Source organism: Gilbertella persicaria (assembly GCF_025201335.1).
Source record: "Gilbertella persicaria strain CBS 190.32 chromosome Unknown B0P05scaffold_38, whole genome shotgun sequence".
Classification (NCBI taxonomy): Eukaryota; Fungi; Mucoromycota; class Mucoromycetes; order Mucorales; family Choanephoraceae; genus Gilbertella; species Gilbertella persicaria.
This window is the reverse complement of record NW_026251999.1, coordinates 156,127-169,764: the sequence shown is the minus strand read 5'-3', so window position 1 is coordinate 169,764 and position 13,638 is coordinate 156,127. Positions and strand designations below refer to the sequence as shown.

At 37.0% G+C, this 13,638-nt stretch overlaps 7 protein-coding genes across 7 annotated transcripts; 3 read left to right on the top strand and 4 right to left on the bottom strand.

Annotated features, from left to right (window-relative positions):
* The first annotated feature begins 396 nt into the window (after positions 1-396).
* Positions 397-1,958, top strand: B0P05DRAFT_553666 (catalase). The gene is made up of 2 exons (XM_051579600.1): positions 397-611; positions 659-1,958. The coding sequence occupies exons 1-2, from the start codon at positions 419-421 to the stop codon at positions 1,912-1,914; spliced, it is 1,449 nt and encodes a 482-aa protein (XP_051432124.1). The 5' UTR covers positions 397-418; the 3' UTR covers positions 1,915-1,958.
* A 442-nt stretch (positions 1,959-2,400) lies between these two features.
* On the top strand, positions 2,401-3,184 carry B0P05DRAFT_439301 (CWC16 protein; the record flags this gene model as incomplete). Its single annotated transcript, XM_051573738.1, has 6 exons — positions 2,401-2,436; positions 2,482-2,561; positions 2,614-2,669; positions 2,711-2,829; positions 2,874-2,958; positions 3,009-3,184. Coding segments are annotated over 6 exons (552 nt in total), but the record flags the coding sequence as incomplete, so codon positions are not given.
* A 286-nt stretch (positions 3,185-3,470) lies between these two features.
* Positions 3,471-4,459, bottom strand: B0P05DRAFT_553661 (uncharacterized protein). Its single transcript, XM_051579599.1, has 2 exons — positions 4,149-4,459; positions 3,471-4,102 (listed from the first exon to the last, which is right to left on the bottom strand). Exons 1-2 carry the CDS (start codon positions 4,428-4,430, stop codon positions 3,641-3,643), a joined length of 744 nt encoding a protein of 247 aa, XP_051432122.1. The 5' UTR covers positions 4,431-4,459; the 3' UTR covers positions 3,471-3,640.
* A 1,425-nt stretch (positions 4,460-5,884) lies between these two features.
* B0P05DRAFT_475801 (uncharacterized protein) lies at positions 5,885-7,013 on the bottom strand (the record flags this gene model as incomplete). The annotated part of the gene is made up of 5 exons (XM_051574864.1): positions 5,885-6,159; positions 6,213-6,392; positions 6,519-6,663; positions 6,712-6,848; positions 6,893-7,013. 5 exons carry the CDS (start codon positions 7,011-7,013, stop codon positions 5,885-5,887), a joined length of 858 nt encoding a protein of 285 aa, XP_051432121.1.
* Positions 7,014-7,036: 23 nt separating this feature from the next.
* B0P05DRAFT_553651 (cytochrome b5-like heme/steroid binding domain-containing protein) lies at positions 7,037-7,808 on the bottom strand. The gene is made up of 6 exons (XM_051579598.1): positions 7,671-7,808; positions 7,609-7,618; positions 7,516-7,542; positions 7,371-7,465; positions 7,253-7,326; positions 7,037-7,203 (listed from the first exon to the last, which is right to left on the bottom strand). Exons 1-6 carry the CDS (start codon positions 7,776-7,778, stop codon positions 7,122-7,124), a joined length of 396 nt encoding a protein of 131 aa, XP_051432120.1. The 5' UTR covers positions 7,779-7,808; the 3' UTR covers positions 7,037-7,121.
* Positions 7,809-8,983: 1,175 nt separating this feature from the next.
* B0P05DRAFT_553644 (uncharacterized protein) lies at positions 8,984-10,054 on the bottom strand (the record flags this gene model as incomplete). The annotated part of the gene is made up of 1 exon (XM_051579597.1): positions 8,984-10,054. A coding segment is annotated over exon 1 (271 nt), but the record flags the coding sequence as incomplete, so codon positions are not given.
* A 1,910-nt stretch (positions 10,055-11,964) lies between these two features.
* Positions 11,965-13,608, top strand: B0P05DRAFT_553639 (uncharacterized protein). Its single transcript, XM_051579596.1, has 5 exons — positions 11,965-12,159; positions 12,205-12,504; positions 12,557-13,049; positions 13,097-13,211; positions 13,270-13,608. The coding sequence occupies exons 1-5, from the start codon at positions 12,012-12,014 to the stop codon at positions 13,582-13,584; spliced, it is 1,371 nt and encodes a 456-aa protein (XP_051432118.1). The 5' UTR covers positions 11,965-12,011; the 3' UTR covers positions 13,585-13,608.
* Positions 13,609-13,638: the final 30 nt, after the last annotated feature.

Below are 13,638 nucleotides of genomic sequence, written 5' to 3'. Positions count from 1 at the left end.
TACCTTGTTCTCCCAAGAAGTAGCCGCCTTTATATAAATATGTTGGCCTTCAAAAGCTAATTGGTTTAAACATTTCGTAAAGTAATGGTTTATTTAAGGATTTGATGTCTCCTACTTTGCCCTCCATCAGGCACGTCAGTTTGTCTTAAACAACAAATCTAATTAGCCTAAAAAAAATGCAAAATCGTCTTAATCTGAAGTTAAAATATTATATTCAAAGCATCAGACCCTATATTGACATATACGTCACTTTTGCTTTGTCATATTATGTACGATTGGACAGGATGAACTTTGCATAAGACATTACCCAATTCAACAAGTCTTTGTGAAACCACAGGGAAAGTTATAAAAGATCTCGATTGAATTAATGGTACTAATTTATTCTTTTTTGTTCTTATAAATTATTAATCTACGCATTATGTCTAACAAGATCTTGACTACTTCCAACGGCTGCCCTGTTGATAATGACCAGACTTCCATTACTGCTGGTGTCAACGGACCCATTCTCATTTCTGATTTTCATTTGATTGACAAGATCTCTCATTTCGATAGAGAACGTATCCCTGAACGTGTTGTTCATGCTAAGGGTGCTGGTGCTCATGGTGAATTTGGTAAGTAATAACTGCAGTAAAAAAAGGGCTCTTTTAACATGTCGTAGTTGTCACACATGATGTATCTCATCTCACAAAGGCCAAGTTTCTTAATGGCATTGGTAAAAAGACCCCTATGTTTGCTCGCTTCTCTACTGTAGGTGGTGAAAAGGGTAGCGCTGATACTGCCCGTGATCCCCGTGGTTTCTCCCTCAAGTTCTATACCGAGGAAGGCAATTTCGATGTGGTTGGTAACAATACTCCTGTTTTCTTTATCCGTGATCCCTCCAAGTTCCCCGATTTCATTCACACACAAAAGCGTGATCCTCAAACCAACTTGAAGAACCCTGAAGCCAAATGGGATTTCTATACTTCTGTTCCCGAATCGCTGCATCAAGTCACTATCCTTATGTCAAATTACGGTACTCCTGACGGTTTCCGTTTCATGCATGGCTACGGATCCCACACTTTCAAGTTGGTTGATAACGAAGGCAAGTTCAAGTACTTCAAGTGGCACTTTAAGGCCAAGAATGGCAGCAAGAACTTAAAGGCCAAACAAGCCAAAGAACTAGAAGGCTCCGATCCTGATTATGCTACCAGAGATCTATTTGAAGCAATTGAGCGCGGTGAGTATCCTTCCTGGGATGTGTTCTTCCAAGTGATGGAGCCTGAAGACGCCAAGAAGTACAAATGGAACATTTTCGATGTCACTAAGGTCTGGCCACACAAGGACTACCCTCTTATTCCTGTTGGTACATTTACTTTAAACAGAAACCCTGAAAATTACTTTGCAGAAACTGAACAATCTGCATTCTCACCTTCTCATATGGTTCCCGGTATCGATGTCTCTGCTGACCGTATGTTGCAAGGCCGTCTCTTTTCTTATCCTGATGCTCATCGTTACCGTCTCGGTGTGAACTATCATCAAATCCCCATTAACCGTCCTCGCGTGCCCGTCAATAACTATCAGCGTGATGGCTTCATGGCTGTGGAAGATAATGGCGGATCTGCTCCCAACTATGGTCCTAATTCCATGGGTGGTCCTGTTCAAAACAACATTATCGGTTCTACTTTTGCCCCTGAAGAAATCGAAGGCATGACAGGTCGCTTCAGTTATCAAGTCACTGACGATGATTTTGTCCAACCTGGTAATCTTTATCGTCTTATGAGCGACGAAGACAAGAATGATTTGGCCGATAGTATTGCTGAAGAATTGGCTGTTTGTAAGCAAGAAATTGTAGATAAGGCCATGAACATGTTTGAGCGCGCTGATCCCGATTATCGCAGTCGAGTTGAAAAGGCTCTTGCTAAATCAAAGAACTAAATTTGTAAATAAACATCATATTTTCATCATTTTTCTGTACAAATAATAATGAAATCATCTTGTGTCACAAACAATCTCGATTTGAAATATTCTTTTGTATCAAGATAAGGTTGGTACTTTGATGTAAAGAGGTTTATAAAGCAGTTCAGCAGTGTATTTCAATAATGAAGATGGGCTTTTTTTTATTAAGAAAAGTAGTCATTTTAATTTTATCAATCTAGTTTGACAAGAGTGCTATAGGTTAAATAATATAGGCTGGGTGATGGAATACACTCTGTGATATCAGCACCATTGAATCAATATATATTGTTTTCATAGTTATTACTTTCTATGAGTATTATAATATGTCGTAGATGGTCACTCAGCGACTTCTTAAAAAAAAAAAAGAAGGCATAAACGCTTCATTTTGAGGCAGAAATAGTTCGATGTAGACTGCTTGTTTTTTTTTCTCATCTTCTTCATAAACTACGTGTTATGCAACCGTTTAACAAGTATTATCCTCCTGACTGGACGCCTGAAAAAGTAAATCATGGTTGAGTTAATCCAGTTTAACAAATAACATGTTAGGGCTCGATCAATACACATTATGGCAAGCATGCCTTGGGCGATAGAGCAAGAAAGCTCGATCAGGGTATTCTGATTGTTAGGTATTCATATACATGATCTGGTTCATGTTTGCTGATCACTCTGATCGGTTAGATTTGAGTTACCCTTCAATATTTGGTGTACGGGTTGTGATAATCATATTGGTCAAGGTAATGATTTTAGTCTTCAGAATCCAAACTTAATAGACTAGGTGTTCGCTACAATGCTGAAAAGAAAAGGATTGGGAACTATTATAGTACACCTATTCTTCAGTTCAGAATGCGCTGTCATTTATGCAGCAATTGGATTGAGATTCATACAGATCCAAAGGTATTTTATAAGCGGTAAGCATCTTAAAATTAACGCTTGTATAGAACACACAATATGTTGTTGTCAGTGGAGCTAGAAAGAAAGTAGAAGAATGGAATGAGGAGGATACAGAAGTTATTAAATTACAAGGTAAATGTGTATCTCTGTATCTTGGTCAATCCTTCTAAACAAAAGACCAGATGAACAAGTCAAGGAGAAACTAGAAAATGACCCCATGTATCGCTTGGAGCATGGGATCGCTGATAAAAAAACACTGGAGAATGCAACACCGCACTTGACACAGCTACAGAACTTAAATCAATCTCAATGGGCAGATCCTTATACAAAATCACAACAATTACGAAAGCGGCTTAGAGAAGAAAAGAAACGAGATAAACTAGCAAAAGAAGAAGCAGACAAAGTGCGTGATAAGCATTCTTTAACCATTGAGTTATTGCCACAGATACCCAGCGATGAAATTGCAGCCAAAACAACTAGTTATGCTTCATCTGAATTACTTGATAAAAAGCGATTACAGACAGCTGTTTCGTCTCTTTTTGAAAAGAGCGAGTCAAATAAGCGTGATTTAAGTCAAATAGCTCGAGTACACACTAGACTAAAGCTGGATCCATTTTATAGTCAAAACCCTTTCACCAAACAAAAACAACAACAACAACAACAACAACAACAACAACAAACAAAAAAACCAGAGATAGTCTTAAAAAAGACTAAACCAAACGATAGTGAATCTATTGTAGCTTCTTTAGCAGATTATGGTTCTGATTCAGAATAAACAATTTTATAATAAAACGGAAATGAAAGGGGTATGAAGTTAAGCGATTAATGAGATTTCTTGTTTGATATGATAAGGATCAGAAGGGTTAATAGTGATGTTTTCGACAGTTAAAAGCAACTCAATATTATCAGTAGATTGATCTAAATCTTTAGGCATCGTATAAATAATAATTTCCACAAACAAGGGAAACTGTTGAAAGAAGTCCTCCATGTCAGCAGTAATCAAAGGTTGATCCAGTTGATGATATGTGTAAACATGGCCTGTGCGAATCTTGATCAAGACACGAGAGAGGCCAATCAGGCCTTTCACTGATTGACGGGATTTTAGTTTGTTGATAATGTCTTCTGTCAAGAGTTCAACCGAGTCTTCTAAAATAGGTAGTCTATCTAATAGACTTTCATTGGCACTTTGATGATAAAGCTTATTCTGTAGCCAGTCTTCAAACATTCTTGAAATATGAGATGCAGCTTTCGTGCTTGTGTTACCGAGCATAGGTAACTATAAACAAGTCAGTAAAGAGCAAAGATATGAAATATTCACTTACTGAAATAAAACGATTTCCACCATCCATGAAATAGGTGTTTTGATACCGAGATACTCTGTTATCTTCTGAGTTTTTCATTGACTCTTCAAATAAGAACACATCTTCATCATTGCTTATAGAGGGGGAATCAAAAGAATGATGGTCTGTACTGAAGGTCTTCCCAGTAGTAGTAATAGTAGTAGCATCATCATCTTCTGAGTAATGATCAATATACAACTGCTTTGTAACTCCCAACAGTTGTTTTGTGTTTTGTAAATCAGTCATAGTATTTTCCATCCACATGATGAGTATTGTATAACAAAAGAAAAAAAGAGAATAAGATAGAAAAAAATAGGATAGATTTATACTTGACAAATAAGGTTTTCTATTGTTCCCGATCATACTCACACACACGCATATAATCTTACCCCCACGCCCCCTTGGAGTACAAACGTGCAAGAAACAAGAGGAAATCAAAAGGCGCCAGTTTTTCATAGGTTCTCTTTCATTTATTTTCTCTGGGGAAAGCATTATTTTAACTTCAGTTTAAGGCGAAGTTGCATGTTTTCTAGACCAACGAAGTTTATTATTATTATTATCATACGAGTCTATTTCGTTTAAGTGTCGAATTGTGAAATATTCGTAATTAGGTGTTTTGTGATGGAAATTATTTTCTTTATCTGAAATCTATTTGTATAATATAATTAAACCCTACACCTAAAATAACTCAATGTCACCTATATACTAGAACATAAAACATGATTACATTTGGGGGGGGGGAAGAAACTATCACTTTTTGTCTAAAGCCTTACCAACGAGTTCGTCATTCAGTCGATTTTCGGCGTTCTAGATATCCTTTCCAATAACTTCCAATGCTTCCATTCTTGTATATTTGCTCTTTTGACATAAAACTGGTTAATTTTTAGGCCCTGCATAGTCTATATAGCTTGCCATATTTATTCTCCAAACTGTTAGCAAAAAAGTTCTTTTTATTTGGAGCTTTAAAGATAGTGCTGTTTAAGTTGAACGTCTATTGCAGGTCTAACGAAACAAATTTAAAAGAAAAAAATAAAATTCCTTTTCTCTCAACCCCCCTCCTAAAACAATCTATTCAAAATGAGCTTTACTGTGCAAGCCCATACGGTGTTGATGTCTCCTAAATAGAACCTTATTTTTCTCAAGCTCTGTTTCTCGGGGATGACCACAAGTCGGCGACCAGGTAATCCAAATGACATCTCAATTTTCTGAGCCCGCGCTCCCGACTCACATTAGACGCGCAAATGTGATAGAACTTTGTTCGGGATACGAATATGATAGTACATCGTATTATTTGATTTTCGTATAGGCTTGGGGAAAGAGTTTTTCTTTCGCCTTGTTTTTGCCTGTATTTCTATTACGTGCTAGACTAATGCAAATGGACAACTATCCATGGTCTTCATAGTACATTGGGTGACATTTTTTATAAAATAGTTTTACCATCCAGAGTCTCCAATCGGCTGCACATTATTTTTCTTTTTTACCAAGTGTGAATAACAAAACGCAACTAATGACAATGAAAGATCCACATCCTTTTGATGTGGTAAAACCTAAACATCTTGAGTATACGTGAATACATGCATATCACACTTACATTGGGCTTCATCTTCTTCACAAAACCAAATATGGCTTAATCCATACACTAGAATTGCTCTTAGACCTTGTAAAATACCTGTAGCAACCTAGTAGTATTGTTGAATAAGAAAAAAATATGTGCAGGATCAACTTACATTGCCTGTTGATTCAATTAATTCATAATAATTCCAAGAATGAAGTGCACTCGCCATAGTGACTACCAAGTACATTAAAACGATGTGTGTAGTAGAAGCATGCTCATCCACATGAATAACAGTGTCAATTCGAGGAAGTGTATAAGCCATAATCCAAACCCAACTAAAAAGAGAAGTGTAAACACCTATCCAATAACACACACGAGCAGGCAATGGTTGTAACTTGTTCTTAGAAAGAACCGTATCAGAATACACATAGATACACGCTATATACATTTTATAAACAAACAACAAAAAACACAACTCCTCAAGACATTACCTGAAATAAAAGTACCAGCCAAGGTCATTAGGGTACCTTGAAACAATGTCTGGCTTGAAGGCGCTAGAACTATACCTTGATCTGCACTTATTTGCACAGGTGGTCCTTTTGGATAAAAGTTATCAAGCGAACTTAGGCCAAGTCCAAAACTAGTGCCTAGAATAGCAATCCATTGAACACCTGAAAGTGATCTTCTCATAAACAACCAAGTCAAAATAGCACACCAGACAACAACACTACTGTAGATGACTTGATACATCTTGTCGTATTGTTAAACGCTTTGCCAATATAGATATTTACTTACACCACTTCCAACAATGGAAAATCCTATCATGAGTGTAAAGCTGGAAATGATCTCCAATACTGATAGTTTGATAATAGATACATGGCAAATAAGTCCTTCTTCGTCGAGTTTATCATTTCCTGTCTGTACAAACAAACTGCTTGATAGCTACCATTCAAGGTAAATACACACATGTGCTACTCCCTATCTATTTACCTGTTGTTGTTGTTGTTCTTCTTCTTGGAACAGAGTATGGTAAGCCGTTATTTTTCTTTTCAAGAGAATAGGTATAAAAAGTCCAACAAGCAACATGCCAGTATAAGAAGATAACTGAGGTAAAAAACTCATGGATGCTAAATAATCATTAGCTGAAGGAACATTTTTGGTTGATTTTTACTTGCTGCTCCTCTATAAAACAGCCATTGTACACCAAGTGTAGTACATAAACCAGTCAATAAAAATGAAATTTGATGTAAAACGATATGAGCTGAAACATGGCCATTTTTACTTGCTCCCATTGAATGAAAATGAAAAAGAAAAAGAAAAAGAAAGGAATGATAGGTAACATATTTATCGTTTTAAATAACATATGCATAAAAAAACAAATATACAAATAAAATCCTTATTTAATGAGATTGAGGAGCAAGAACATATTTGTAAGCAATAGCGCCAATAACGATAAGGGCAGGAATAATCACGCGAAGAGAACTAAAGAGTGAATCAATCAATAGAAACAAAAAAAAAATGAAAGACTTACGATCCAGAGGACTTCTTGGGCTCAGGAAGTTCACCAGCACGAATGACATTGAATTTGTGAGTCTTGCTCTTGGACTAGTCGAGAGTTAGTCGTGTTCCTTGAACCTGGATTTACTTACAGCTTCATCCAACTGACCAACCAAATACTTTTCCAAAATTTCACGGGCTTCATCTGAGTGTCCGATATCTTCAAATGATTCAGTAGCATCTTTACCTACATATCCAAGAAATTAAACAGGATTGTTCATGCTGTGTATTACTCACCAGCTTCATCAAGCAAGACTTCCTCACCTGAAGACAAAAGAAGGGAAGTGGTGTCATGAATCACATCACGTGTAATTTCTATTATTTACTTACCACCAGGGTGCTATACAATTAAAAGTAAGAAAAAAAACTTTTAGGTCTATATTGTGCCTTACTTCTTGAACAAACTCGGTAACGTTATAGACCTTATCATGGATACTCATCCACAAATCATCCTTAGTGTTATGCTTTGCAACTTCTTCCAAACTATAAACAGTAGTCATATTAAGAGAGTGGGGGGGAATAGGAAACTGAAAAAAAGAAAAGAGCGAAAAAAAGAGGTGACAAGAGTTTTAACCTATAAATTTACTTGTGTAACAAAGGACAAATAGGTGGAGTATCTGGGATGTGCTTGCCTTATCATTGGCTAGTTTAAGAGGGATCAATGATTGTACCGTTGTAATCTGAAATTTACCTAAAAAGAACTTAATTTCGCCGCTCAATGACTGGCTGATAAGACATATACATTTTTTAAATGCCCGGATATTTTGTCAACTTTCTTCTATCAAATCGACTACCTTCAGGGTTCAACCTAGGCTGAATAATGTCTTTTTTTTTTTCGGATTGCAATAAAGGACATACTATCACAACATCTCTGCTTTTCTCAGGAATACATTTATCATATATAGATGGTTAATACACTTCTACACTTTATTGGAAGAAAAATGCTAACACAGTATGATATATCTACGATAAAGCCAATAAAAGCTTTCTAAATCTCAAGTAACAACCAAAAAAAAAAAAAAAAAAAAAAAAAAAAAAAAAAACCATAAAACATCAGGTTATTTCACAGGCACAAGATTCTTCAACATGATGACCCCAAAAAAATTAGTAATCACTGTCAGCCAAAAGTTATTCAAGTGTCTTATTCGATATTGAAGGATTATTCATCTACTGTATTTCTGCCATCAATTAGTCACTTTACTGAAAATTCTGGTCGCTTTTTAAATTTCAATTGGTCACTTACTGAAATAAATCAATAATGTCTTCTGTTCAGTGAGCAATAAATTTGAGTTAGATAGCTTCTTTAAGCACTTATGAAATAAATTTACAGGATGTTGAATAAAATTTTGAAGATGTTGGAGAGGAACTTCTTCACAAGCCTCAATTATTCTTTTGGTCAGAGTTTATGTGTCTCTCAATGCATGACACCTAACTTTGGACTTAACAATAGACCAAGAATTTTCGATAGGGCTAAGTTCTGGCGAATAAGGAGGAAGGTAAACCAGAATATAACCGCGGCTTTCGATTAAAGGACTAATCAAAGCAGGAACGTGTATAGGAGCATTATCCATAACAATGTGAGATCCATGCATACTTGGAAACATGTCCATGATATCCATTGTGTCGATAATGAAATGCATATAATGAGAACCAGTAGTTCCGTTAGGTACTGATAGTTTATCACCAGGTGCCTTACGCTTGGTTGCTCCGACCACTTTTCTTCTCTTTAGGCTACTGGGCTCTCTCATGGATACATTTACCACGCCTACGGAAGGAATAGCTCCCAATACTGTATGAGATGTAGCCCTTCCTGAGGGTGTTTCTACGGTAGCTGGTTCATCACGTGTTGACCAAGCTCTTCCACGGGTCATATTGATGTCAAATCCTGACTCATCTATAAACACACGATTCTGAAGGTAAACCATCCCCTTCTCTAACCACTCCTTTATCCAAACAGCCCGTTTTTTCGATGGAATGTCTAGAAACTACTTTAATAGAAAGATTATATTCTTCTTTCATGAATTCTGCTACCCTGGGGGGGGGGTTTATCTGAAGACCCGCGAAGTTTTGCATCAAGCTGTTGACGGCGTCTTCGATAGTTGTCCTTTTGTTTTCATCAAAAAAGCTGGTCAAGTAATCTTTGTGTCTATCATCTAGTTGGCTCACAGGACGAAAAGGCACAAGGTTTGTTGATTTATAAGACACATACTCTTCAAAGTTCTGTTGATACTTCTGCTTCCATTTTCGTGTTGTATGTTGGTTGACGTTGGCAGTCTCCACGGCTTGCTTATGCTTCATACCTTTTTGAAAAACGAAATAAAGATATAACAACCAATCTTTTTCTGTGTATGTATTATATTCATTTTCTCTTTCTTTCTTTTAACTGTTATTTCTTCCATGCTAACAGCTGTTTCTCCGGATGTGTGCAATTCTGAATAAGTGTTGTTTTTAACAAGATTCTTGAGATCTGTTATTTTTTAAGGCGAAAAGAAGGAATTTCATCATACGCTGTTGCCTCGTTACTCTTATCGTCAAAAAAGTTTCCTCTTCCATCTTCGCAATAAAATGTTATATTAGAATCCATTTACAAGTTGATTAACGAAAAGAGTTGCAATAAAACAGTTAACGCACGATCAATCTATAGAAAGAAAGACTAATTGATGTTCAGAAAAGTGACCAATTGAAGTATAAAAAAGCGACCAATTGAAATTAAAGAAGCGACCAAAATTTTCAGTAGTGGCCAATTGACGGTGGAAATACAGTATCTTTTTTTGACGCGTGAAACTGAACACTGTAAATCTCAAGCCAAGAGAGCCTATTGATATTTAGGACTATAAGTGTGGTTGTTTATAAGGTCACCTCTATGCTGATAACCATCAATATGAATGAATACCTTTTCACACTCGTTACTACAAACAATGTTCAATATGCATAATGTGAAATATTTGGAATAATGAATTTCTAAGTAAATTAGTTGTTATATTCTCTCTGAAAATAGCTTACAATGTCCTGCAAAGTTTAGAAAAAAATACAAAGTTCATTTAAGCCATAGAAAAGAATTACGTGATTGTTATGCTTCTAGTAAAAGAGCCAATGCTATCGGAAGGAACGAACTGCAGAATACCCGAATCCGTCTAAAAATCTGTAATCAAGAAAAGAAGGTAATCACTACTCATAACAGCGTGCGATTGGTATTTATTGTGTCATTTTGAACAGGTCCTAAGAAGTCAAAGGCTTGTTTATTTGTTGTAGATCAAGGCTCAAGGTTAAAAGGACATAGACGATATGAAGGAAAATGGAAGCAGAAGCTACTGGGGAGCGCAAGTATTGCATGCATTACAAACGAATATAGTACATCCCAGACTTGTATCTTTTTGTTTCCAGAAATTGGTCCACCCAGTGAACAGAACTGAGAAGGGAATAGGAACAATGAAAGGTGCTTTCTATTGCTTGAATAGGGACTGTATCTCCGTAAAGAACAAGGAGGCAATTATGTCTCATCCCCGCCTATCGCCTAACTGGAAACGCTTTTGGTCTCTCAAGATCCCTCTCCCTGCTCGCAATGTCCTCTACAGGATGCTTCACAACAAAGTCAACAACCGTTTTCACCTACATCGTCTTATGCCCCATACAGTTCCTAATAACTTTTGTATCCACTGTCCTTCAAATCTCATTACTTCCATTGATACCTTTGATCACTTTTATTTCCTCTGCCCTACCAAGTATGATGTTTGGTCTCATGTCTTCTCCAAGTACATCAATCCCAACATCCGTGCACCTTCGGTCAATCTCCTACGTCAAGTCCTCCTCCTTCGGGTTGTTATCCCTCGTGTTTCTCTCCTCCATTTTCCTTCCTTAAGTACCTTCCAAATCTTTGCATGCACTGCTCTAGCCCTCTGGCAAGCTCACTGGCAATCTGTTTTTTCTGAAAACCCATTCCTCTCCAAAACTATAACCAAGACAGTTTTCCGCTTAGCAAATAAGCTGCATGATGAATCCCGCCTTGATTATGAACCGTAAATTCTCTCCTCCGCTTTCCTTTCTAGTTCCTCTCTCACTACTCATGATGTTCTCTCCATTTCAAGTATCTATCAAGCTCTCTTAAACTCTTATTCTTTTCTCAATTTCTTCTACCACAGGCTCATTTCCCATTCCTTAGTCTAGTTCTTATAATACCACAGTCTTTTCTTCCACTCTTTTGACGTCTAAAGGACTTAAAATAAAATTGGAGCAAGTCTCCCTTACAAAAAAAAAAAAAATTATGTCTCATGACCAATTGTCAGCTCTGGTATTGTTGATCTCTCTCTACAATCTTGTTCGGTAGAACGTTCCCCGCATTTTTCCATAAAACTCAGTCAATACTACACTGAAGATGATTTCAAGCAATTCCTAAATCGAAGAGTGCGTAAATTTGATGACAGTTCTATCAGCATGGATGATAAGCAGCAACAAGTCTCCAAATTTAGACCTATGCATTATCCTGGGGATAAATAAGGAAATGATGATTTCATTTAATTTAATATCAGATAATCTTCATAAGACACCTCTCTAACGGTCTTGTAGTTGATGGTACTCTCCAAGTGACTGCGGTTATTTTCTGAGTATTTATCGGCATTCATTGGCTGCTGATGAGATAACGTAGTCGTGCATAAACTAATAATAAAAGTGAGAATGTACCTTTTCTTTCTTTTCTTCCCTTCTTTTCCTTATTATTATTACTACTAGAAAATACAATGACAGAAACACTTACACTTGACAATGCAAAGGATCTCTTGCAAAATGATACCAAGATCAAAGTAGCCGCTGTTGATATTGATGGTTTACTACGTGGCAAGATCATTCATAAAGATAAGTTTCTGCAGGTCATTGAAGACGGGTTTGGTTAGTATTGTCAATTCGTGATCAAATAGCTCATAAAAAAAACAGGTTTCTGCTCTGTTATCTTTGGCTGGGATATTCAGGACAACACTTACACTACATCTATTGAATTTGCTGGAAAAGATTGTCAATATTTTGATTTGATTGCCAAGATTGATTTGGCTTCTTATCGTCGTATTCCGTGGGAAGATAACATCCCTTTCTTCCTTGTTCATCTCTATCATCCTACCACCAATAAGCCATTGTACTGCTGTCCTAGAAGTTTGCTTACAGGTGTTGTTGATGATTTCAAACAAATGGGTATAGTTCCTTATTGTGGTGTTGAGTTTGAGTTCTTTTGCTTTCAGGGTAAGTCTTCTTCATCATGCGTACACAGCGTCTAATCCATTTCATAATTTAGAGACCGCAAAGAGTCTAGCTGATAAAGAATACAGTCAACCTAAACCTTTGACTGTGGGCATGTGTGGCTATTCACTCTTGCGTCCTTTACAGAACCAAGCATTCTATTACAATTCATTTGACTGGCTCAAGCAATTCAAGGTCGATGTCGAAAGTTGGCATACAGAAACAGGTCCTGGTGTCTTTGAAGCTGCCATTCTTTACCAAGAGGCAAAAGAAGCGGGTGATCGTGCTGCATTGTTCAAGACATCCATGAAGCAGATCGGTTTAAAACATGGTGTCATGACATCGTTCATGGCCAAACCTTATGGTGATCAGCCTGGTTGCTCAGGCCATATGCATTTCAGTCTCAAGAACAGTAAGGGTGACAATGTGTTTGCTGTGGGTGAACCAAGTGATGTGCCTGGATTGACTCAACATGGTGTTTGGTTCTTGGCTGGTGTGTTGAGAGGACTGCCTAGTATTTTGGCCATTTTAGCACCTACTGTAAACAGGTAATGTCGTTCAAAATAGGATTTGCAGCACTCATGTTGGATGTTAGTTATAAACGACTTGTGGAAAACTATTGGGCACCTGTAAGTGTTTCATGGGGTATGGATTCTCGTCACAGTGCAGTACGTGTCATTGCATCTGGTAATTCTACAAGAATGGAAATGGTAAGGCATCTTTGTTTATGCTATGTGCACAGATATAAATCTAAATGTTGTTTGGTAGCGTGTTTCAGGTGCAGACATTAATCCTCATTTGGCTTTGGCTGCTATCCTAAAATGTGGCTATTGGGGTATCAAGACGAAACAAGAATTACCATCAGGACCAAGTAGTACAGCTGAAGATGTTTCCAAACAAGAGCGTTTGGCACGTACTTTACAAGAAGCTGCTAATGCAATGGACCAAGAGGGATCTGTTGCTCGTCAAGTGTTGGGTGATGAATTTGTTAATCATTACGTTAGTACAAGAAGACATGAGTGGCATTTGTGGCAAAATGCAGTAACTGATTGGGAATTAAAGCGTTATATGGAGCTTGTTTAGTTTATTTTTAAATAAAAGAGAACATAGAAAACAAAGGTGAAAGAGGGGTATTGT